The sequence below is a fragment of the Macaca thibetana genome, chromosome 3 (genome assembly GCF_024542745.1).
Source record: "Macaca thibetana thibetana isolate TM-01 chromosome 3, ASM2454274v1, whole genome shotgun sequence".
NCBI classification, from domain to species: domain Eukaryota; kingdom Metazoa; phylum Chordata; class Mammalia; order Primates; family Cercopithecidae; genus Macaca; species Macaca thibetana.
The window spans coordinates 137,850,524-137,876,692 of record NC_065580.1 but is presented as its reverse complement, the minus strand read 5'-3'; the positions used below and the strand labels follow the sequence as shown (position 1 = coordinate 137,876,692).

General features: G+C 49.3%; 1 protein-coding gene across 3 annotated transcripts in view; it reads left to right on the top strand.

Moving 5' to 3' along the window:
* The window catches only part of HIP1 (huntingtin interacting protein 1), a 204,382-nt gene that overhangs the window by 100,955 nt on the left and 77,258 nt on the right, over positions 1 to 26,169 (top strand). The window contains exon 1 of one of the 3 annotated variants that reach the window (XM_050783626.1): positions 24,721 to 24,912. The exons of the other annotated variants lie outside the window; for them this stretch is intronic. Within the exon in view, the coding sequence (XP_050639583.1) occupies positions 24,883 to 24,912 (30 nt within the window). The 5' untranslated portion in view covers positions 24,721 to 24,882. Of the gene's footprint in view, positions 1 to 24,720; positions 24,913 to 26,169 lie in introns of those variants that run through there. 3 annotated transcript variants of the gene reach the window in all.

Genomic DNA, 26,169 nt, shown 5'->3' with positions numbered 1-26,169 from the left:
CATAAGCCACTGTGCCCTGCTCCCTATAGCCCTATAGCTATTTTTAAAATTCAGGAGTTTCTTCCTGAATCTCACTGCTTCCTCAAATGTGAGACACTTGACTTACCCAGCAGGCAGATGAGAGGGGTGGAAAGAAGGTATTTCAGATGTTCTGAGTAATGATATTGACTGTAGAGCAGAAAAGACTTCTGGTCAACCTGTTGTTGATGCTGGTGTTAGCAGAAGGGATGTGGTAGAAGTTAAATGCCTAACTGGAAAGATCGCTGTGCAAAATGATGCCAAAGACTGCTGGGTGACCTGCCCAGCAAATAGAGCAGCATTTTCAGCCCTGGCCACAAGATCCATTTAGTGGGTTGCTGCCAGCATATGAAAGAGTGAAATAGGCCAAGCACGCGGTGGCTCACACTTGTAATCCCAGCACTTTGGGAGGCCAAGGCAGGTGGAACACCTGAGGTCAGGAGTTAGAGACCAGCCTGGCCAACATGGTGAAACCCAGCTCTACTAAAAATACAAAAATTAGCCGGGTAAGACAGCACACACCTGTAATCCCAGCTACTTGGGAGGCTGAGGCAGAAGAATTGCTTGAACCCAGGAGGCAGAGGTTGCGGTGAGCTGAGATCGCGCCACTGCACTCCAGCCTGGACAACATAGCAAGAGTCCATCTCAAAAAAATAAAAACAAGAGTGAAATAGATGAGAAAACATCCAGGTATATTCCACGTGAGAGGGTAAGCATTAGATCATGAAACGGATTTTGATTGTATCTATGCGTGCACACAAGTAAGTACTGGGTGGCCCCGTAAAATGTAGTTTTTTTCTTCAACTTTTAAGTTCAGGGGTACATGTGCAGGTTTGTGACACGTAAACATGTGCCATGCAGGTTTGCTGCACAGATCAACCCATCACCTAGGTGTTAAGCCCAGCATCCATTAGATATTCCTCCCGATACTCTCCTTCCCCACCCTCTGACAGACCCTCATGTGTGTTGTTCCCTGCCATGTGTCCATATGTTCTCATCACTCAGGTCCTACTTATAAGGGAGAACATGTGGTGTTGGTTTTCTATTCCTGTGTCATTTTGCTGAGGATAACAGCTTCCAGCTTCATCCATATCCCTGCAAAGGACGTAATCTCATTCCTTTTCGTGGCTGCATAGTATTCCATGGTGTATGTGTACCACAGTAAAATGTGTTTTTTACTATAGTCAGTTGCGTAGTCCATTTGTGCTGCTTTAACAATACCTGAGACCTGGTAATTTATAAATAACGGAAATTGGCCAGGCACAGTGGCTCACACCTGTAATCCCAGCACTTTGGGAGGTTGAGGCAGGAGGATCGCTTGAGCCCAAGAGTTTGAGACCAGTCTGGGCAATATAGTGAGACCCTGTCTCTACAAAAAAATGAAAAAATTAGCCAGGCATGGTGGTACATGCCTGTAATTCCAGCTACTCGGGAGGCTGAGCCCAAAAGGTCAGGGCTGCAATGAGCTATGATAACACCACTGCACTCCAGCCTGGGTGGCAGAGTGAGACCTTGTCCTTAAAAAAATTGCTTAGGAGAAAAGAATTTTTGATTTACCATTTGTGGATTACTATCTTTCATCGTCACTGATCATTAAGATTTTATCTCACCAAGATGAGGTTCCATTCAATTCAGGTGCATACTGAATACCCCCTTTTTATGCAGGCCCCTGGGTGAGGACGTTAAGATACTAAGGGATCCAGGGCTGAGGATGGCTGAGTCCTTGTCTGTCAAAAAGGCTTACAGAGTTGAGAGAGAGAGATTTCCTCGAAATGCACCAAGCGCGACCACGCATCAATAGACATTTGCAATTGACAGAACAGTCTCACCTGGATTATTTTCTTCCTCACGTCGGCCTTGTGAAGCAGGATTTATTGTCCTAGGAGCACCTGTCTTCAGAGGCCCCTCTGGTCAGAGTTGCACTTCTGGTCAGGGGCTAAGTCCAGATGCAAACGTGGGTTTTAAGATAGCCCCTCCCAGGGAGCTGTTTTGCCCGGATCACACTATCTCTTCCTCCCACTTCCCCGCTTCCTGCCGTCTTTCCCCTACTCCAATCTCCCCCGCAACACACACGCAGCTAGGTGAGTTTCTTGAAGTTCAAGTCCAAGTGCTGTTTCCCCTCCACCTTTGTCTCCCTTCTTGCCCAGAGAGGTCCCAGTTCAAACCCAGGATAGGCACGTGGTCTCACAGCTGCCCCTGAGCCAAAGATTTCCATAATCGGAGAAGATTCCACCTGCTCCAGAGCCCCAAAGAAATTAATCCATGGGTCATTTAAGAAAAAAAATAAATTCCCCATGTCTCCTTTAGATTCCTTGAAGTCCTAATGCATCTTTAATTTGGAGGAGGTTCCTGTGGGCAGGTAGAGAGGGGTCAGGGCGGGAGGTATATTTGTAAATGGGAATGGTTGAGTGAGTGGGACCCCAGCCAGATCTGCTCCACGGCCCTGTCCCCTGTGCACAGAGGATTAAGGGAGACTCATCTGTGTCCTGAGGCTGCTCCAGATGCTGAGCCTGGGATTTGGAGTAACAGAGGCTAAGGTCCTGTTGCCACCACTTGCCGACTCTCAGATCATAGACAAGTTAGTTAATCTCGTCCATCATATTGTTTCCTCATCTCTAAGATTGGTGTCTGCAGACTTGCAGTGCTGTCGAGGTGCTCATTTAAAGTACTTGACACAAGCCAGGCATGGTGGCTCATGCCTGTAATCCCAGTGCTTTGGGCGGCTGAGGCGGGAGGATTACTTGAGCCCAGGAGTTCAAGACCAGCCTGGGCAAAATAGCAAGACCCCACCTCTACTAAAAAAAAAAAAAATTAAAAAAAAAATTATCTGGGTTTGGTGGCATGAGCCTGTGGTCTCAGCTACTGGGGATCCTCCCAGCCAAGGCAGGTGGATCACTTGAGCCCAAGAGTTCAAGGCTGCAGTGAGCTGTGATTACACCGCTGTACTCCAGCCTGGGTGACAGAGCGGGACCCTGTCTAAAAAAATAAGATAAAATAAAAAATACAGAACTTGGCACATAGGAGGGGCTTAGTAAACCATGGCTATCATTAGTAATATTTTTGCTTTTTCATTTAGGCTATAAATAAAATCTGAAAACTTCAGGGGAAGGGGGAGAGCATTGCTTCTTGCAGAATGATCACTGCTGGGTGAGCTCAGTCTGCTGGGGCAATCAGACCTGTTAGTAGTTGCAATACATGTTGTGCAATGCACAAAGGATGGGGCATGTGTCAGCCTGGAGAAGGGGTTAACCAACTGGCAACTTAAGGAAGGGTATCATTAAGAAAACTGGGGGCAGAGGGGAAGATGATCCCCTGGAATGAGGAAAATAAGGGTATTTCAGGCACACTAAAAGGGTAAGGTCATGAAACCACAGGGTTTGTTCAGAAACTACCTCTGGTTGATGCTTGAAAAGTAGGCACACTCCATATCTCTGTGGGCTAACAAAGTTCCCACAATACGGAACCCAAATCTTTTTTTTTTTTTTTTTTTTTTTTTTTTGAGGTGGATCTTGGTCTGTCACCCATGCTGGAGTACAGTGGTGTAGTCATGGCTTACTGCAGCCTCAAACCTCTCAGTCTCAAGTGATTCTCCCACCTCAGCCTCCCGAGTAGCTGGGACTACAGGTGCACACCACCACACCTGGCTGATTTTTGTCTGTTTTATAGAGACGGGGTTTCACCTTGTTGCCTAGGCTTGTCTTGAATTCCTGAGCTCAAGAAGCGATCTGCCCGCCCTGGTTTCCCAAAGTGTTGAGATTATAGGCATGAGCCGCTGTGCTGGCTTTGTTTTCCTTTTTAGAGAGAAAGTCTCGCTGTATCCCTGAGGCTGAAAGGCAGTGGTGCAATTCCAGTTTCAGTTCACTGCAGCCTCAACCTCCCGGGCTCAGGTGATCCTCCCACCTCAGCCTCCCAAGTAGCTGGGACTACAGGTCCATGCCACCATGCCCAGCAATTTTTAACTTTTTGGCAGAGACAGGATTTTGCTATGTTTCCCAGGCTGGTTTTGAACTGCTGGCCTCAAGCAATACTCCTGCCTCGGCCTCCCAACTTGGCCTCCCAAAGCCGAATCTTTTTATACCTCAGTGATTCCTGGAAGAGCTGTGCTTTAAGAAGGGGAGCAGGCCAGGTGCGGTGACTCACACCTGTAATCCCAGCACTTCGGGAGGCCGAGGCGGGAGGATCACCTGAGGTCGGGAGTTTGAGACCATCCTGACCAACATGGAGAAAACCTGTCTCTACTAAAAATACAAAATTAGCCAGGTGTGGTGGCTCATGCCTGTAATCCCAGCTACTCAGGAGGCTGAATCACAAGAATCGCCTGAACCTGGGAGGCGGAGGTTGCAGTGAGCCGAAATCACGCCACTGCACCCCAGTCTGGGTGACAGAGCAAGATTCCATCTCAAAAAAAAAAAAAAAAAAAAAAGGGGGGAGCTGCAATTGAAGGAAACACAGGACGCACAATAGGTGCTGAATGCATGAATGATTAAAAGACAAAAGGAGAAGACATTCTAGTTGAGAGAGAGGTGCTGCACACAGGCTGAACATACAACACTGGGGAATGAATGTTGAGTAGGTTTGTCAGGAGCGGGGCCAGAGGAATAGAGAGGAGGAGTGGGCACAGGTGTGAGGGCCTGTGTTAAAAAATAACCAGCAAGTCTCTAGTAGAGCCAGTAAGCGGGGCTGCCTCCACTTGACAATCAGACATGGATATGCTATTCTGGCCAACGGGTTTACGCTGCCTACTGGTCCTCGGGCCTGGAGATGGCTGTCACTGGTACCAGGATAAGTGTGGGAGTTGCAAACCGTGGGTTGGGCAAAGTTTTTTTGAAATGAACATTTCATTAACTTTCTATGTTAACCTCTCTTTGGAGGACTCAGTTCAGCCTCGTATTCTGGGACCTAAAATAACTTTCTCTCGCTGGATTTTTCTCAGGCTAGAAAGAAGTCTTACAAAATCACTGCCTCCCTATTCCACCTAGCTCAAGATCATGTCACCAGCCCGGTGCTGGGTAGGGATGTTTCCAATGGTTACAACCAGGGTCCTGGCTATTGTCCTTTTTGCCCTATATATGTGAAGATTGTCCCCTGAGTCAGCAGACACCGAGGACCCACCCAGACCTCATGCCAGGTATAGATAATACAAGAGAGAAAGTGATCCTTTGATGGCTTCTGCCTTAAAAGAGGTACAGGCCGGGCGCAGTGGCTCACACCTGTAATCCCAGCGCTTTGGAAGGTCCAGGCAGGTGGATCACTTGAGGTCAGGAATTTGAAACCAGCTCGGCCAACATGGTGAAGCCCCGTCTCTACTAAAAATACAAAAATTAGCCAGGTGAGGTGGCACGTGCCTGTAATCCCAGCTACTTGGAAGGCTGAGGCACGAGAATCTCTTGAACCCGGGAGGTAGAGGTTGGAGTGAGCCGAGATCGCACCACTACAGTCTGGCCTGGGCGACAGAGCGAGACTTTGTCTCAAAAAAAAAAAAAGTACAGGAGATAAAATTACAATATTAGATTAATGTTAATAATCACAATAGTGTGATTAGTACAATATTAGAGATTTAAGGAAAGTTCTATAGACATTCAGAGGCAAGATGACTAATTCTGCCAAATGGTACAGGAAGTGGGGTGGGGAAGGTGACATTTCATTTATTCATTTATTCAGAAAAGATTTATAGAGTGTCTTCCATATGCCAGGTGCTGTTCCAAGCACTTGGGATACTTCGTTGAACCAAACAAAGATTCCTGCCTTGTGGAGCTGAGCTCCTGCAGGGATTGAGGGGGTGAGTGATAGATAATAGAAATAAATGTAAATGAGAAAATTTTGTAAGCTGTTGGAAGGTGGTAAATGATCCAGGAAATGGGATTAGATGCAGAAATGGCTGCACCATTCTAAATATGCTTGGATAAGAATTGTAACAGAGGGGTGAGCCCATTCATTCCCAGCAGGGGATTTTCCTTGGCTGCCAGGGAACTCTGGAACCCCTGTTCATGGTGTGTAGTTGGCTTACAGTCTGGCTGAAATCCTGGACTCCAGATTTAGCTCATGGCTCATTGCTGAGAGTTGCCTGAGTCTAAACCTCAGGGCCCTTTCCCTGTGCCCAGCTCCCCTTGACCATCCTCCTGAGGTCTACTCAACTGTGGATCCAGCTGTCAGCCAGATGGTCTACAGAGCACTGAACGCTCATCCATTTCTGCCATATTTTCTAGAAGTTAGAGGGAAGATGCTGCCTCTTATATCCAACAAATCTCCAGTAAGGGAGCCAAGGTCACATGGGCAGTTCTCTGGCCATGGCCCTGGCTGTGGACTTGATGTTACACACAATAAACAAGGCCTTCTCAGCCCTACCCAAGTAACATCAACTGGAACGAGGCTGGGGGTGACGGAGCACCATGTCTCATGCAATTCTCAGAAAAGCGTGATTCCTATTTTCATGTTCTAGCTGGAGAAAACTGAGGCTCAGAGAAGTCAAATCTCAAAGGGCCCCTCACTTTGATCTAGGAACAGTATTTCAGAGTGGTGGAGGCCTTAGGTCCCGGGGTTCAAAATCTGTCTCTACCACTTACCTGGGCAGGTTAGTGGGTTCTTTATTCTATAGAGATTTAAGGAAACTCCCATAGAAACTCAAGTAGGAATGATTGATTCTGCCCAGTGGTAGAGGAAGTGGGGTGGAGAAAGTGACCATTCATTTATTTGGAAAAGGTTTATAGAGTGCCCTTGATATGCCAGGTGCTGTTCTAAGCACTTGCTTCATTGAAGTACACACTTTGGCTTCTCCGTCCCCGAGGAGAGATAGCCTTGAGTGCGTTGGGCCCTGATACTGTAGTTTGCGGGGCGGGGGCTCCTGCACATTGAGTAGATTTTAATACCACATAGCTGAGGCCATCAGCACCAGCAGTAAGGAAACAGGTAATCCACAGAAGTGTTAAACTTCTGCCACTTTTCAGAAAATATGAAAAGGTACAAAGAAAATAGAGATCAAATATTTTTCCACCATCTAAAACTACTGCTAACAATTTAGTGTAGGTCCTTACAGACTTTTCTGTGTGTGTGTTTGTGTTTGTGTGCGTACACTAGGTTGAACCATATGAAATTGCCTTTTGTATAAGTCAAAAACAGCCAAATCTTCATCTGATTCAATCAAACACAAGCACGTACACATAGACAAATACACACATATTTAAAGAAAATGGGGCCATACCATAATACGGTTTTGTAGACTTTAATTTTTGTTTTCACCATGCTGGAGATCTAGAAATAATATATCAGAGTGGTCCAGGCCATCCATGGGTTTTGGGTTCATGGGTTCAAAACCAGTTTCCACTGTGTACTTGCCTGGGTGGGTTACTGAGGTCTCCTTTTGCCAGGCTTTCCCTCTTGTACAGTGGGCATAGTCATAATACCTTCCATACGGGGTTGTGGTGAGGGCACATGAATTACTGCATATAAAGTGCTTCGATCAATGCCTTGGCATGTATCATTCAGTCAATGTTAGTATTGCTATAATTCCAGATGAGCAGGGGGTGATGTATCATTTCATTGTGATCTGCCCTCTATTAATAACATTTTCCACTACTGGGGTGAAATCTTTGTACGTTCACCTAAGAGTATGTATCCATTGGCTTACTTATGTTTAAGGACTTAGGCTTTGAGGTTTTCGCTTTTAAGAATTCTTTTTGCTACTGTGTTTCAAGCTGGGTAGTGAGTACAGGGGAAGTTTCCTTGGGCGGCTACCCTATGACCCTATAGATTAGGCTTCCAGGTCATGGCCCCAGTCTTAGTCCATTCTTGCTGCCATAACAAAATACCATAGACAAACAATAGACGTTTATTTCTCACAGTTCTGGGGGCTGTGACATCCAAGATCACAGAGCCACCAGATTCAGTGACTGGCAAGAGCCTGTTCCATAGATGGCATTTTCTCGCCACATCCTCACATAGCAAAAAGAGGTGGAAGAGAAGAATGCTGTGCCTTCACATGCAGAAGAGATAGAAGGGGCAAGCAGTTCTCCAAAGCCTCTTTTTTTTTTTGAGACGGAATTTTGCTCTTGTTGCCCAGGCTTGAGTGCAATGGCGGATCTCAGCTCATTGCAACCTCTACCTCCCGGGTTCAAGTGATTCTCCTGCCTTAGCCTCCCGAGTAGCTGAGATTACAGGCGCCCACCACCACACCCAGCTAATTATTGTATTTTTAGTAAAGATGGGGTTTCACTACGTCAGCCAGGCTGGTCTCGAATTCCTGACCTCAGGTGATCCACCCTCATCGACCTCCCAAAGTGATTACAGGCATAAGCCACTGCGCCCAGCCTAAAGCCTCTTTTTTTTAGAGACAGGGATTCACCATGTTGCCCAGGCTGGCCTCAAACTCCTGGGCTCAAACGATCCACCCACCTTTGGCCTCTCAAAGTGCTGGGATTACAGGCATGAGCCACCACGCCTGGCCTCCAAAGCCTCTTTTATAAGGGCATTTGTCCTCTTCACAAGGGCAGAGCCCTCATGACTTAATCATGTCCCAAAAGGCCCTACCTCTTCATACCATCACAATGGAGATTAAACTTCAACATGAATTTTGGAGGTGACTCACATATTTAAACTATAGCACCCTATCTCCGCTTTTCTACTTGCTAGAAACAGTGATTGCTCACCAGTCCCCAACACTGGGCCTTGATCACTTCTGTGGCTCGATCATGCTGTCATCTCTACCTGAATGACCTGGCAGGCCCCCTTTCCAGACCAGCTTCTCTGCTAGTTAGGTTGGTTCTTCCTCCAGGCAGCCATCACCAACCCTTAAGCCTCAGATAGATGCCTACACCCCAGTCCTCCATACAGTCTATACCCACCAGTCTCTCTCTTCTCACAAGGTGGACACAGTGCCATCATCTTTCTCCCCATCTAGACCTCACTCTTTGAAACCAGGACTAAGTCTTAGTGATCTGTGAGTTGACTTAATGCAACACTTGACTGGGTGCTCAATACACCTACCCAGGAGTTTGAGACCAGCCTGGGCAACACAGCAAGATCCCATCTCTATAAAAACTTAAACAATGGTGGCTCATATTTATAATCCCAGCACTTTGGGAGGCCAAGGTGGCCTGAGGTCAGGAGTTTGAGACCAGCCTGGCCAACATAATTAAATCCCATCTCTACTGAGTGTAAAAATACAAAAATTAGCTGGACGTGGTGGCAGGTGCCAGTAATTCCCAGCTACTCAGGAGGCAGAAGGCTGAGGCATTGTTGTGAGCTAAGATTGCACCACTGCACTCCAGCCTGGGCGTCAGAGCAAGACGTCTCAAAAAATAATAATAATAATTAAACAAAAATACACTTACGTACAGACACAGAGGGATGACTGTATAGATTTGATGGGTGAATTCAATGAATGAATACAATCACGACTATCTGAATGAATGATGGAACTTAAATAAATGGAGATGGTTTGGGCAGGGTGGTTAATCTTGGTTAGAGAGGTGGCATGAAGCGAAGGCATGAGGGTCAAATTAGGCAGGACGTATTTGGAAAAGGGAAGGACAGGAATGAATTCTAAGACTGGAAAGGCAAGTGGGGGCCGGATCTCCAGGCCTTGAGTGCCAGGCCAGGCAGTGGAGCAGTTTCTCCATGAGCCCTGGATGTTTCTGGAAGTTTCTGGCATGATTGGGGCTGTGCTTTAGAAAGGGGGGTTCTGGTGACGTGGCCACCAGGAGACCAGTAGGCTGTCAGGCCTGGAGACTTGGGTGGGGCTTACCCTGCCTGGGGCCTGTTGGATGACTCTCCCCTCCGCCAACACCCCTATACTTCTGAATCTCATAGTTCTTTATTCTCCCACTCCCCTAAGGAAGGGCTCTTCTTCATCCCCAAGACAGAAGTAGAAGGGAGAGTTTCTGGCAGCTTTGCTTTCTGAGGAAGTCACGTCACAGCCGTGCAGCCGATGATGAAATCCACCTCCGGAATTAGCAACAACCCCTCTTTCCACTTTAGAAAACTGATTAGCAAATCCTCCCCAGCTTGTTCTCACTCCCTGGGTCCAGAGCAGGGAGTGTCCACCAGTGCCTCTGCTCGCCTGATTCCGTGGCCTCCAGCATGTAACCGCAGCCTCACTGCTCACTCCATCTCTTTCCTTTGGTTCTGACCTGAGTTCAGTGAGGTCTGTGCTCTGAAGGGGTGTGTGTGTGTGTGTGTGTGTGTGTGTGTGTTTTACAAGGTCCGGTGCTGTCTTCCAGGCTGGAGTGCAGTGGCACGATCAGAGCTCACTGCAGCCTTGACCTTCTGAGCTCGAGTGATCCTCCTGCCCTCAAGTGATCCTCCTGCCTCAGCCTCCTGTATAGCTATGACTATAGGCATGAGCCACCACAGCCTAATTTTTTATAGAGATGTTTTATAGAGATAGGGTCTCACTACTGCCCAGGCTGGTCTGAAACTCCTAGGCCGAAGCAGTCCTCCTGCCTTGGCCTCCCAAAGTGCTAGGATTACAAGCGTGAGCCACTGTGTCCAGCCTCAAGCACTTTACAAGCCAGAAAGACAATGAGGAGGAGGAGAAGAGTTGGTTTGAGGACAAGGGAGAGGCTCTGGGGAGAACTGGGCTGGAGAAGAGGAGGCGGAGGCTGGCTTAGCTCCTTTCTCCAAGTGCCACTTGCCTGGGCCTTGAGTGCATCTCCGGGCATCCTGTGCATTCCTCAAATCCTGAGCTCTCAGCCCTGACCTCGCTTCCTGTTTCACTGTGAAGAGACATGATCTGGCCGGGCGCGGTGGCTCAAGCCTGTAATCCCAGCACTTTGGGAGGCCGAGACGGGCGGATCACTAGGTCAGGAGATCGAGACCATCCTGGCTAACACGGTGAAACCCCGTCTCTACTAAAAAAATACAAAAAACTAGCCGGGCGAGGTGGCGGGCGCCTGTAGTCCCAGCTACTCAGGAGGCTGAGACAGGAGAATGGCCCGAACCCGGGAGGCGGAGCTTGCAGTGAGCTGAGATCCGGCCACTGCACTCCAGCCTGGGCGACAGAGCGAGACTCCGTCTCAAAAAAAAAAAAAAAAAAAAAAAAAAAAAAAAAAAAAAAAAAAAGAGACATGATCTGTGGAAACTGGCACTGCCCTCACCCACATGTCCGCCTCCATCTGTGTCTGTCCTGTGGGATCTGGCCCAGCCTGCCCTCCTGCTGGACACCAGGCCCCATCCCCATCCCTGCCACTCTCCTGTCCTCTTCTCATGCACATGCAAACGCGTTATCATGTCTCCCGCCGGAAACAAGAAAGCTTTGAGCCCACCTCCTCCCTGCGGCTGCCCTCTCTCTCTGTCCCTCTTCACAGCAGAAATCTTGCAGAGCACTCCGTGCCTCCAGCTCCCAGCCTCCCTTTCTCTCCTCCATCTACCATCACAGGGGGAGAGCTTCTTTTTTTTTTTTGAGATGGAGTCCCACTCCGTTGCCCAGGCTGGAGTGCAGAGGCACGATCTCAGCTCATTGCAACCTCTGCCTCCCAGGTTCCAGCGATTCTCCTGCCTCAGCCTCCCGAGTAGCTGGGATTACAGGTGCCCACCACCATGCCTGGCTACATTTTTTATTTTTATTAGAGATGGGGTTTCACCATGTTGGCCAGGCTGGTCTCAAACTCCTGACCTCGGGTGATCTGCCCACCTTAGCTTCCCAAAGTGCTAGGATTACAAGCGTTAGCCACTGCACCCGGCCAATTTCCTTAAAATATATATGTGTGTGTGTGTGTGTGTGTGTGTGTATGTGTATATATATACGTGTGTATTTATATGTATATATATGATAGATAGATAGATTGTTACTTATTTGACAGTCTTGCTGTCTTGCCCAGGCTGGTGTGCAGTACTGCAATCATAGCTCACTACAGCCTCCAACTCCTGGTCTCAAAGGATCCTCTCGCCTCAACCTCCCAAAGCATTGGGATTACAGGCATGAGCCATCATGCCCGGCCAAGATGCATTTCTTCATATGGCTTCCCCCGACCTCACAGGCTGTTTCTTTTCTATCTCCATCACTGATTCCCTCCTATCCTTATGTATTTATGTAGGGACCGGGTTGTAAGACTTGCTAATTTTTGTATTTTTGGTAGAGACGGGGTTTCACTGTGTTGCCCAGGCTGGTCTCAAACTCCTGGGCTCAAGCAATTCTCCTCCCTTGGACTCCCAAAGTGCTGGGATTACAGGCATGAGCCACTGCACGCACCTGGCCTGCTGTCTCTCCTGAACATCGGGGTGTCCTCAGGCTGTCCCCAGACGTCTCATCTGCACTCATTCCTTGGTGCTCTTATGCACTCTTACATCCCATCCAAATTTATAAATGTAGCTCAGACCTGTTCCTTTTTTAAGACACAGTCTTGCTCTATCACCCAGGCTGGAGTGCAGTGGCATGATCTCAGCTCACTGCAGCCTCCACCTCCTGGTTCAAGCAATTCTTCTGCCTCAGCCTCCTGAGTTAGCTGGGTGGCACACACCACCATATCTGGCTAATTTTTGTATTTTTAGTAAAGACAGGGTTTCATGTTGGCCAAGTTGGTCTCGAACTGGCCTCCAGAGATCCGCCCGCCTCGGCCCTCCCAAAGTGCTGGGATTACAGGTGTGAGCCACTGCACCCGGCCTAGCTCAGACCTTTTCTGAACTCCAGATGCGGCACAGCCCACTGCTCACTCACAGCTCCACTGGGATGCCTGGTAGGTGTCTCATATCTAACCTAGCCCCAAACCAACTCTCCCATGGGTCCCCCCAGCTTGTTAACGGCAGCTCAGTCCCTCTAGTTGCTCAGGCAAATCATCACGATGTTATCCTTGACTCCTTCCTTCCTCACACCCCAGATCCAGAACATCAGCAAATCCCATCAGCTCTAGCTTCAAAATAAATTCAGAGACCGACCACGTCTCGACGCCTCCTCTGCCTCCACCGTCATCTCTGGCCTGATTGAAGGCAGCAGCGTCTTCACTGTGGTCCCTGCAGCCACGCTGGTCCCTGCAGTCTGTTCTCAGCACAGCAGCCAGAGGGATCCTAGTGAATCAGATCGTTTTACTGCTTTGCTCAAAACCTTCCAGCGAGGCTGGGCACACTGGCTCACATGTGTAATCTCAGCAATTTGGGAGGCCAAGGCAGGAGGATCGCTTGGGGCCAGGAGTTCAAGACCAACCTGGGCAACATGGCAAGACTCCGTCTTTATCAAAACCCCCCAAAAACAAAACAGCTTCCAGTGGCCCCGGTCTTACGTGGAACAAAGGCTAGTCCTTACCATGGGCCACGAGGCCTCTAGCGATTTGGCCCCTCCTGCCCCTGACTTCTGGCTCTAGCCACACTTCCTCATGCCTGCCAGCTGGGCTTCTGCTCCTGTGCCAAAACTCTTCCCCCAGGTGTGTGCCAGGCTCACTTCCTCATCACATTATTTATTTTTTGAGACAGGGTCTCACTCTGCTGTCCAGGCTAGAGTGCAGTAGCACTGTCATGGCTCACTGCAGCCTCAAACTCCTGGGCTCAAGCAATCCTCCCACCTCAGCCTCCCCAGCAGCTGGGACTATGCCACCAAGCCAGGCTAATTTTTTCATTTTAAATTTTTTTTGTAGAGACAGGATCTTCCTATGTCACCCTGGCTGTTCTCAAGCTCCTAGTCTCAAGCAATCCTGCCTCGTCAGCCTCCCAGTGCTGAGATTATAGGTGTGAGCCACCATGTCAGCCTCTCAGCACTTTAACGTCTGTATCCCTCTGTCACCTCAGTACAGCCTCCCTCAGTGACCTTTGGGAAGTTATAACGCTGCCTAGAACACTCCAGCCCTATCCTTGCCCTTATCTTTCTTCCATGGCACCTCTCGCCATCTGATTTGTTTACTGCTTGTCTCTCCTGCTAAAATATAAGCCCCGTGAGGACAGAGATCGTCATCTCTGTTCCTTGCTGTTTGATTTTGGTTTTGTTTATTTGTTTGTTTGTTTTTGAGACAGACCCTCGCTCTGCCACCCAGGCTGGAGTGCAGTGGTGCTATCTCAACTCATTGCAACCTCCGCCTCCCAGGTTCATGCAATTCTCATGCCTCAGCTTCCCGAGTAGCTGGGACTACAGACATGCACCACCACGCCTGGCTAATTTTTGTATTTTTGGTAGAGACTGGTTTCACCATGTTGGCCAGGCTGGTCTTGAACTCCTGACCTCAAGTGACCCACCCACCTTGGCCTCCCAAAGTGCTTGGATAACAGGCATTGAGCCATTGTGCCCGGCCTTTTTTTTTTTTTTTTTTTTTTTTTTTTTTTTTTAAGACAGAGCCTTGCTCTGTTGCCCAGGCTGGAGTACAGTGGCGCAATATTGGTTCACTGCAACCTCTGCCTCCTGAGCTCAGGTGATCCTCCCACCTCAGCCTCCCAAGTAGCTGGAACTATAGGCACACACCACCACGTCTGGATACTTTCTTGTGTTTTTGTAGAGACAGCATTTCGCCATGTTGCCCCAGCTAGTCTTGAACTCCTGGACTCAAGCAATCCACCCACCTTGGCCTCCCAAAGTGCTAGGATTACAGACATGAGCCACCGCACACTCACTGTATTTCTAAAGCAGTGCCAGGCATATGATAGGCCTTCCAGAAATATATGTCAAATGAATGCGTGAATATGGAAACAATTCAGAGCAGTTGTTCTCTGAGTTTAGGGAAGACCAGAAAGAGATCTGGGTGGCCCCTAAGAATCTGTTACCCATGATTACAGTGAAACAGAAATAGATGACAGAGAGCAGGGGTGGTGTCTTTTAGAAGAAAATAGGTGACCATCTATACTGGGCCAGTTCTATAGTTAGCAAGATGACATGGGAGGAGAGCTATTTTTCTGAGCTTTATGTAACAGATGTGATTCTGTATAAATCACACTTCTGTAAACTGAATCTTATCTTAAATGTACTAACGGAGATGGCTATTTAAGGGCATCGGATACCAATGTCTTCTGTGAAATGAACAATAATCTCCTAATTTGGCCTCAGCGTCAATTCACATTTTCCAGAAAAAAATTTACTTACATCAAGGTATGCTTGTCTGAGCTGAGAAACTGACTTCATTCTTCACATTTCCACCATCTTTATTGTTTCTTCTCTCTTTGCTCTCATTCTTCCTTTTTGTTACTGTTTTTCTTTTCTTTTCTTTCTTGTTTTTTTTTTGCAACAGGGTCTTGCTCTGTTGCCCAGGCTGGTGTGATCTTAGCTCACTGCAACCTCTGCCTTCCGGGTTTAAGCAATCCTCCTGCCTCAGCCTCCCGAGTAGCTGGGATTACAGCGGGCACACGCACCACACCTGGCTGATTTTTGTATTTTTAGTAGAGATAGGGTTTTGCCATGCTGGCCAGGCTGGTCTCGAACTCTTGACCTCAAGTGATCCGCCCACCTGTGCCTCCCAAAGTGCTGGGATTACAGGTGTGAGCCACAGTGCCCAGCCACTGTTTTTCTTTTAGCTGATTTTTTTTTATTAGACTCTGACATAAAATGTTCTTCTGTAACATCACCAGAATTAACAATGCCATGGACCCTCCCCAGGCCAAATGAGTCCAATCTGGGGGTGGAGCAAAGGAATCTAGGGGTGTGTATATAAACTAGGGGTACAGGATTCTCAGACGATATCCTGGCCTAGCCAAGTCTGGGAACCACTGACCAAAGTCTTCCTTTCTAGGCACAGTGATTCCTGCAGAAATAGAACAAAAGGTGGGATGTCAAGGATGTTGGGTGGGAGGCCGAGGTGGGAGGCTCACTTGAGCCCAAGAGGCTGAGACCAGCCTGGGCAACATAGTGAAACCCCATCTCTACAAAAAAAAACCTTGAAAAAAAAAAAAGGATGTTCTCAAGGGAGAGGCATCAGGTTTTCTAGTGCTGGGATGTGGCTGGGGCTTGACTCATTCACTTGACAGAAAGGTCACTTTTAGAAATTGGGCACTTCAAGAGACCCAGAGCTGGATAAGGGATGGTTCCCATGCTGGGGGACCTCCTGTAAGTCAGGCGTCACTCACCTTGCGTCTTCAGATCAACGGAGAAAAGTTGCAGTATATTAATAAAAGAGAAGAGACAAAACTCACCTCACTGATAGAAAGCTGGGGAAATGGCTGGGTGCCGTGGCTCACGCCTGTAATTCCAGCACTTTGGGAGACTGAAGCGGGCAGGTAACCTGGGGTCAGGAGTTCAAGACCAGCCCCATCTCTACTGAAAATACAAAAATTAGCCAGGCGTGGTAGCTCACACCTGTAATCCCAGCACTTTGGGAGGCTGAGGCGGGTGAAACACTTGAGGTCAGGAGTTCGAGACCAGCTTGACCAACATGGTGAAACCCTGTTTCTACTAAAAATACAAAATTAGCTAGAGTTAGTGGCGCATCCCTGTAATCCCAGCTACTTGGGAGGCTAAGGTGGGAGAATTGCTTGAACCCGAGAGGTGGAGGTAGGTAGCCGTGAGCCGAGATTGCACCACTACACTCCAGCCTGGGTGACAGTGAAACTGTCTCAAGGACAAAAAAAAGAAAGAAAGCTGGGGAAATGAGAGAGTGGTAGAGGGCATGAAGAGAGGAAGTTGGGCAATGCTGGTGGTTTGTGGGGAGGGCGCAGCCCAGGGTTTCCCACTCTTGCTGACAAGCTGCCTATCCGTAAGCTCTGGCCAGGGCCATTACAAAAGGCCGCTCCAGTCTGGCTCTGTGAATAGTGAAAGATCAGGATATGTCTGGTGGATTCACCCAAGGCTGAGCTTTCTAGGGAGGGTGACTTGCCCAACCAGTGACTGATGAATGGGGAATGAGCCCTCTGGGTGCAATACCTGTGAGCGTGACTTTGCAGTTTGGGGTGCTGGGGAAGCGGAACCAAGGCTTCCTCCATGACGACAGAAGCAGCAGCCTTACAAGGGAGGAACCCCTTTCGAAGCCACAGCTCCCTGTGGGTGAGAGGAGGGCACATGGGCCAGTTTCTCCTTTCCCTAAGACCTGGTGTCCAAGTCTCCTACCCTAGGACCTGGTGTCCAAGTCTCTTACCCTGTGCCCTACATTCCAGGCCCCTTTGAAAACCTAAGTGGGCACCCCAAGGGTCATCATAGATGTTCTCTTGTGGAGGGAGGCAGCTGGCATACAGGGAAAAGGCGACCAAGAAACCAAGACTCACACAAGGAACCAGACTGAGGCTGGGCGCGGTGGGTCACGCCTGTAATCCCAGCACGTTGGGGGACCGACGCAGGAGGATGGCTTGAGGCCAGGAGTTCGAGACCAGCCTGGGCAACAAAGGGAGATCCCCACCTCTACAAATAATAAAAAATTAGCGGCTGGGTGCGGTGGCTCACGCTTGTAATCCCAGCACTTTGGGAAGCTGAGGCAGGAGGATCACCTGAGGTCAGGAGTTCGAGACCAGCCTGGTTAACATGGTGAAACCCCATCTCTACTAAAATCTACAAAAAAATTAGCCGGGAGTGGTGGTGGGCGCCTGTAATCCCAGCTGAGAGGGATTGGGAGGCTGAGGCAGGATAATCACTTGAACCCGGGAGGCAGAAGTTGCAGTGAGCCGAGATCACGCCATTGCACTCCAGCCTAGGTGACAGAGCAAAACTCTGTCTCAAAAAAAAAAAAAAAAAAAAAATTAGCTGAGCATGGTGGCATGCACCTGTGCTCCCAACTATTTTGGGAGGCTGAGGTGGGAGGATTGCTTGAGCCCAGGAGGTCGATGCTGCAATAAGCCGTGATTGCACCACTGCATTCCAACCTGGACAACAGGCAAGACCTTGTCAAAAAAAAAAAAAAAAAAAAAAGTCATCTAAATGCAGTTACTGTTGTTCCCAGCATCAGTTAGATTAATCACTGTGCCTGACATATACCTCCCTGGTAAACATGAGGAGGAGGACACAGGCTCGGGCGCCAGCATGCCTTACCCCAAAGTGATGGGGGCCAGTAATCAGCCTCTGTAATGTGGACATCCACCCTCATAGGCTGCCCTGCCCAGGCCAGGGGCCAGCAAACATTTTCTGCAAAGGGCCAGATGGTAAATGTTTTTGGCTTTGTGGCCTGCTGCTACTCTTCTCCTCCTCCTCCTCCCCCACCCTTAAAAAATTGAAAACCCAGCCGGCTGTGTGGCTCACGCCCATAATCCCAGCACTTTAGCAAGCTTAAGGCGGGAGGATCACTAGAAGCCAGGAGCTCAAGACCAGACTGGGCAACAAAGTGAGACCCCCGACTCTACAAAAAAATATATATATATTTTTTTGAGACAGAGTCTCGCACTGTCACCCAGGCTGGAGTGCAGTGTGGCACCATCTCAGCCACTGCAAGCTCCGCCTCCCGGGTTCACGCCATTCTCCTGCCTCAGCCTCCCGAGTAGCTGGGACTACAGGTGCCCACCGCCACGCCTGGCTAGTTTTTTTGTATTTTTAGTAGAGATGGGGTTTCACCGTGTTAGCCCAGATAGTCTCCATCTCCTGACCTTGTGATCCGCCCGCCTCGGCCTCCCAAAGTGCTGGGATTACAGGCGTGAGCCACTGTGCCCAGTCCCCCCCAAAAAATTTAAATTAGCCTGGCGTGGTGGTGCCCACCTGTAGGCCCACCTACTTGGGAGGTGGAGGTGGGAGGATTGCATGAACCCGGGAGTTCAAGGCTGTAATAAACTATGATCGCACCACTACACTGTAGCCTGGGCAACAGAGCAAGACTCTGTCCCTAAACAAGAACATAAAAACCAGTCCTAGCTCACAGGCCACGCACAAGCAGGCAGAGGCCAGGTTTGGCTGGTGGGCGGTGGTTTGTGTCTCACGTGTCCATGTGAAGAGACCACCAAACAGGCTTTGTGTGAGCGACATGGCTGTTTATTTCACCTGGGTGCAGGCGGGCTGAGTCCGAAAAGAGTCAGCAAAGGGTGGTGGGATTATCATTAGTTCTTATAGGTTTGGGGACAGGCGGTGGAGTTAGGAGCAGTGTTTTGTGGGCAGAGGGTGGATCTCACAAAGTACGTTGTCAAGGGTGGGAGGAATTACAAAGAGCCTTCTTAAGGGTGGGAGAGATTACAAAGTACATTGATCAGTTAGGGTGGGGCAGAGACAAATCACAATGGTGGAATGTCATCAGTTAAGGCTATTTTCACGTCTTTTGTGAATCTTCATTTGCTTCAGGCCATCTGGATGTATACGTGCAGGTCACAGGGGATATGATGGCTTAGCTTGGGCTCAGAGGCCTGACAGTTTGGACTCCTGGCAGCCTGTCCTTTCTTATTCTTGTCTAGGACGATGTTATGAGATACTTTGTTTTTGTTTTCATTTTGAGATGGAGTCTTGCTCTGTCACCCAGGCTGGAGTGCAGTGGCAGGATCTCAGCTCACTGCAACCTCCGCCTCCCGTACTCAAGCAATTCTCCTGCCTCAGCCTCCCGAGTATCTGGGACTACAAGTGCATGCCACCATGCCCGGCTAATTTTTTTGCATTTTTAGTAGAGACGGGGTTTCACCATGTTGGCCAGGCTGGTCTCAAACTCCTGAGCTCAAGTGATCTGCCCATCTCGGCTTCCCAGAGTGCTGGGATTACAGGCGTGAGCCACCGCACCCGGTTGAGAGACTTTATTAAATGCCTTGATGATGGAGATTCAGACACACACCATGTCTGTTTCATGTCCGGGAAACATTGGTCTAGAATCTCACAGGGAAACAAGATCCGTCTCACATGACTTCTTCCAGTTGGTGTGATCGGTGCCTCCTTTCCGTTCTGGAATCTCTCATGGTTAATGTGTTTTACCTTCTCTCTGGCAAATCCCGATCATCCTTACCCGCATCCGGACTTTGGGTACCACTGTCTTTCTCCACAATCTGGCCGAGCTCCCTGATGGTGTCATTAGCTTTGCTGTCTCTCAGTCTCTTGTACTGTGTGTTACCCCTTCCAAGTCAGAAGCCTTCAGCTCGCTCGGCACCCAGGGAGTTCCTGCTGTTGCCGAACTCACCTTGGACTTGGGTTGTCTATTTTGGTGTTCTTTCTGGCTTTTTCAGTTCAAAGATTGTTCCGGAAAGAAAAGACAGGAGCAAAATCAGAGTTTATGATCACCCTTGGCTGAAAGCAGCACAGCCATCCCTCCCTTCTTCCTTTTGCGTCTCATGTAATAAGGTAGCCCTTGTGTGTATCCTACACCTGTTCTGGAAGCTTCATCTCATTGGGGGTTTAGTTTTCTGACACTATTCGTTATTGTGTGCTACTCATAGACATAAGTAACTTGTACACCCATAACTGGTCTTTTTTCTTCATAAAGTACATTTTCCATTTTTGTTTTTTTTTTTTTTGGTTTTTTGTTTTTTTTTTTTTTTTTTTTTGAGACAGTGTCACTCCGCCACCCAGGCTAGAGTGCAGTGGTGCGATCTCGGCTCACTGCAACCTCCACCTCCTGGGTTCAAGCGATTCTTCTGCCTCAGCCTCCTGAATAACTGGGATTACAGGTGTGTGCCATCACACCCGGCTAATTTTTGTATTTTTTGGTAGAGATGAGGTTTCACCATATTGACCATGCTGGTCTCAAATTCCTGACCTCAGGTGATCCGCCTGCCTCAGCCTCCCAAAGTGCTGGGATTACAGGCGTGAGCCACCGCACCCGGCCGTTTTTTGTTTGTTTTTGTTTTTTGAGACAGAGTCTCGCCCAAGCTGGAGTGTAGTGGCACAATCTGGGCTCACTGCAAACTCCACCTCCTGGGCTCAACTGATCCTCCACCTCAATCTCCTAAAGTGTTGGAATTACAGGCATGAGCATAGTCAGAGAAGGAAGGAAAGGAGAGGAAGAAGTACAGTCTTTGTCCCTGTGAGGACAAGATCCACCTTTTTGGGGGTGGGGAGTCAGGGTCTCCATCTGTCATCCAGGATAGAGTACAGTGGCACAGTCATGGCTCACTGCAGCCTCCAACTCCTGGGCTCAAGAGATCCTCCTGCCTCAGCCTCCCAAGTAGCCACCACTACAGGTATACCACCATCCCCAGCTAAATTTTTATTTTTTGTAGAGATGGGGTCTTACCATTACAGGCGGGTGCCTGTAATCCCAGCTACTCAGGAGACTGAGGCAGGAGAATCGCTTGAACCCGGGAGGCGGAGGTTGCAGTGAGCCAAGGTCGCGCCACTGCACTCCAGCCTGGGCGACAGAGTGAGACTCCATCTCAAATAAAGAAAAAAAAAAAATCAGTTTCTCAGTGTTTTTTATCTTTTTTTTATTGTGACAAAATACATATAACGTGAAATTCACTATTATAACCAATTCAAGTGCATAATTAAGCAACATTCGGCGCATTCGCTGTGTCGTGCAACCAACATGACTGTTTAATTTCAGAACATTTTCACTACCCCAAAAGGAAACCCCATCCCCATTAAGCAATCACTCCCCACCCCTCTCCTACCGGACCCCAGTGTCCACCAGTCAGCTCTCCGTCTCTATGGATCTGCCCATTCTGAGCATTTCATACAAATAGGATCACACATTGTGTCACATTTCATGTCTCGCTTCTCTCATGTACCATGTTTTGGAGGCTCACCTACCTTGTAACTGTGTGTGTGTGTCTGTGTGTGTGTGATGGTGGTAAAAAAATATACATACCATAAAATTCACCATTCTAGGGCCCAGCGCATGGTTCACGCCTGTAGTCCCAGCACTTTGGGAGGCTGGGACGGCCAAAGCGCTTAAGCCCAGGAGTTTCAGACCAGCCTGAGCAACATAGTAAGACCCCATCTCTATAAAAATTAGCTGGATGTGGTGGCATGTGCCTATAATCCCAGCTACTCAGGAGGCTGAGGCAGGAGGATCACTTGAGGCCAGATTGAGACCTGCCTAGGCAACATAGCGAACCCTATCTTTACAAAAGAATTTAAAAATTAGCCAGGTGTGGTGGCATGCACCTGTCGTCGCAGCTTCCTGGGAGGCTGAGATGGGAGGATTGCTTGAACCCAGGAGATTGAGGCTGTAGTGAGCCATGTTTGCACCACTGTACTCCAGCCTGGGCAACAGAGGAAGACCCTGCCTCTTAAAAAAAACAAACAAAAAAAAACCCCACAAAAAACAAGGGGGCCAGATGTCACAGGTAAGAAGGTGAGGCAGACAGTAGGGTGGAGGATGTTAGTTGATGACAGGTTTGTGTTGGACCCTGGGAGTTAAAGAAGGCAGCACAGCCAGGCTCAGTGGCTCACACCTGTAATCCCAGCACTTTGGGAGGCCAAGGCGGGCGTATCACGAGGTCAGGAGATCGAGACCATCCTGGCTAACACGGTGAAACCCTGTCTCTACTAAAAAAAATACAAAAAATTAGCCGGGCGTGGTGGTGGGCGCCTGTAGTCCCAGCTATGCAGGAGGCTGAGGCAGGAGAATGGTGTCAACCCAGGAGGCGGAGCTTGCAATGAGTGGAGATGCACCACTGCACTCCAGCCTGGGCGACAGAGCGACACTCTGTCAAAAAAAAAAAAAAAAGAAGGCAGCACGGTGTGGGAGAGGAGGCGCTCTCAGATGGACCTGGGTTTGAACTCTGGCTTCACTTCTTGCTGGCTGTGCTACTTGCGAGTAGCTTGTCTTGGAAAATAGGGACCCAGATTTCCTGCCCTCTAGGCCCAAAGGAGGATGAGAAGTAAATTAGCAGTGCAGTGCCTGGGAGGAGGAAGAGGCCCAAGTGAGGGTCAGTGGCTCCTGCTGCTACCAATAATCTAGTGACAATGGCTCTATTATTATTATTTTTGATCAAGAGAAGAATTAAAAAGACACTGATGTTGGGCAGCAAGTTCCAAGTGTTGTAGCTAGGACCAGAGCAGTCTCACGGAGCATGGAAGGCTCCCCGTGGCGGAGATGCTGTTTGGCTTTCCCTGCCTCACCTGTCTGTCTACTCTCCCAGGCTCACCTGATCTCCATTTGGTTCTGTACTCTCCCTGTCATCCTCACTCAGGTGGAAGGTTCCAGCTGTTAACCTGAGCTGTTACCACCTGGACTGCAACCTTTTTTTCTACTGAACCCAGGAGGTAGAGGTTGCAGTGAGCCAAGATCTCGCCACTGCACTCCAGCCTGGGCGAAAATAGAGAAACTCTGTCTCACAAAAAAATAAAATGGCCAGCTTTTTTTCTGTTTCTCTTTTCTTTCTTCTTCTTCTTCTTCTTCTTTCTTCTTCTTCTTCTTCTTCTTCTTCTTCCTCTTCTTCTTCCTCCTCCTCTTCCTCCTCCTCTTCCTCCTCCTCTTCCTCCTCCTCTTCCTCCTCTTCCTCCTCCTCCTCTTCCTCCTCCTCTTCCTCCTCCTCTTCCTCTTCCTCTTCTTCCTCTTCCTCCTCCTCTTCCTCTTCCTCTTCCTCTTCCTCCTCCTCTTCCTCCTCCTCTTCCTCCTCCTCTTCCTCCTCCTCTTCCTCCTCCTCCTCTTCCTCCTCCTCTTCCTCTTCTTCCTCTTCCTCGTCCTCTTCCTCCTCCTCCTCCTCCTCCTCTTCCTCCTCTTCCTCCTCTTCCTCTTCTTCCTCTTCTTCCTCTTCTTCTTCTTCTTCTTCTTCTTCTTCCTCCTCCTCCTTCTGTGTGTGTGTGTGTGTGTGTGTGTCCCAGGTTGGAGTGGTGCAATGGTATGATCATAGCTCACTGCAACCTTGAATTTCTGGGCTCAAGCCATCCTCCCACCTCAGTCTCCTGAGTAGCTGGGATTACAGGCACCTGCCACCATGCCCAGCTAATTTTTCTACGGGGTTTCACCATGTTGGCCAGGCTTGTCTTGAACTCCTGGCCTCAAGTGATCTGACTGCCTCGGCCTCTCAAAGTGCTGGGATTACAAGCTCTTTTAAAAGAAAATCATTAACATTATTATTATTTGAGACGGAGTTTCCCTCTTGTTGCCCAGGCTGGAGTGCAATGGCACGATCTCAGCTCACTGCAACCTCCATCTTCCGGGTTCAAGTGATTCTCCTGCCTCAGCCTCCCAAGTAGCTGGAATTACAGGCGCCCACCACTATGCCTGGCTAATTTTTGTATTTTTAGTAGAGATAGGGTTTCACCATGTTGGTCAGGCTGGTCTTGAACTCCTGACCTCAGGTGATCCACCCACCTTGGCCTCCCAAAGTGTGGGGATTACAGGCATAAGCCACCGCGCCTGGCCTTTATTTTATATTTTTGTGAGACAGAGTTTCTCTCTGTCACCCAGGCTGGAGTGCAGTGGCACGATCTCTGCTCACTGCAACCTCCATCTCCTGGGTTCAAGTGATTCTCCTGCCTCAGCCTCCTGAGTAGCTGGGACTATAGGTACGCGCCACCACCCCTGGCTAATTTTGTATTTTTAGTAGAGACGGGATTTCACCATGTTGGCCAGGCTTGTCTCGAGCTCCTGACTTCAGGTGATCCGCCCGCCTCCGCCTCCCAAAGTGCTGGGGATTACAGGTGGATCCACCACGCCCGGCCTCCTCTGCCTTTCTTTTGCCTTTCTCCTTTCCCATCTGTGCTGCCTGTTCTCAGGTTTTCCTTCTCTGGTCCCTTGCCTGGGACCTGCCACCCCCACCCGGGGCACATCCCTGTGCCTGCTCCTGCCATGAGACCTTTGTGCGCCAGCCTGGCCTTGGCAGCCTGAGGGCTGGGCTCCTGCCAAGATCTGTGTGTGTGTGACCGGACAGTGTCCAACTGGCCCCACAGGCCAGGCCCAGGCCCAGCTCCCCACACAAGCAAGGCCAGAGGGTTTCCCATTGGCCACCGCCTGGCCGGGCTGTCCTAGGCAAGCAGAGGACAGGGAGTGCTGGGGAGGGAGGAAGAGAGGCTGGGAGAAAGGCGCCCTTCCTGCGGTGCCTGCTGGTAATTGGCTCTCCGGAACCAGCCGGGACACGGGGCCTGCTGAGTCAGGAAGTGGTGGACAATGCCACCCTTTCAGGGGAGACACGGCTTGGTCTTAGGTCCTGTGTGACTCCAGGGAAGTCCAGAGAACAGCCTGTTCTCAGAGGATGTTCCCTAACCCAGAGCCCCCTCCAGAGGTGAGACACTGAGCCCCGCACTGCCCACCCTTGGCGCTGGGAGGGGCCCCCAGGCATTGGCCTGTGGAGGAGCCGGGAACAGTTCAGAACCAAATGATGTCCTTCAGAGAGCCTGCGGCTGGGAGGAGAAGGGAGTAGATTTTCTCAACAGACTGTGAATCACATACCTGGGACTTTTTTTTTTTTTTTTGTAGAGACTGAGTCTCACTCTGTCGCCCAGGCTGGAGTGCAGTGGCACCATCTCAGCTCACTGCAGCCTCCGCCTCCCCAGTTCAAGTGATTCTCCTGCCTCAGCCTCCCAAGTGGCTGGGACTACAGGCACGCACCACCATGTCTGGCTACTTTTTGTATTTTTGGTAGAGACAGGGTTTCGCCATGTTGGCCAGGCTGGTCTTGAACTCCGGACCTCAAGTAATCTGCCCACCCCAGCCTCCCAAAGTGCTGGGATTAAGGTATGAGCCATCGCACCTGGTGTACCTGAGACTCCATCTAAAAAAATTTTAAAGACCAGGCGCGGTTCAAGACCAGCCTAGCCAACATGGTAAAACCCTGTCTCTGCTAAAAAAAAAAAATACAAAATACAAAAATTAGCTGGACATGGTGGCGGGCACCTATAATCCCAGCTACTCGGGAAGCTGAGGTAGGATAATCACTTGAACCTGAGAGGCAGAGGTTGCAGTGAGCCGAGCTCACACCACTGCACTCCAGCCTGGGAGACAGATGGAGTGAAACTCCATCTCAAAAAAATATATATATGTGTGTGTGTGTGTGTGTGTCTGTATGTTTGTGTGTGTATATGTGTGTGTGTGTGTGTGTATATATATTTATATATATTTAATAGTGATGGGATCTTACCATGTTGCCCAGGCTGGTCTTGAGCTCCTGGCTCAAGAGATGCTCCTGCCTCGGCCTCCCAAAGTGCTGGGATTATAGGCATAAGCTACCATGCCCGGCCTCTACCTGGTACACATTAGAGCAGGGAGTGCTGGGAAGCAGCCAGTCCTGATGATTTATGGACTTATGACTTGCCTTCGCAACAGTGGGCCTATAGGGAAGGAGAAGGCAGGGTATCTGCCCTTGGGATTCTAGTCTGCGTAGGGAGGGAAGGTAATACTCAGTGTCAAACATGTTGAGAGAAATAGGAATTCAGAAAAAGAAAAGTAAAGGCCAGGTGCGGTGGCTCACAACTCTTATCTCAGTGCTTTGGGAGGCTGTCAGGGTAGGGTCACTTGAGCCTGAGTTCAAGACCAGCCTGGG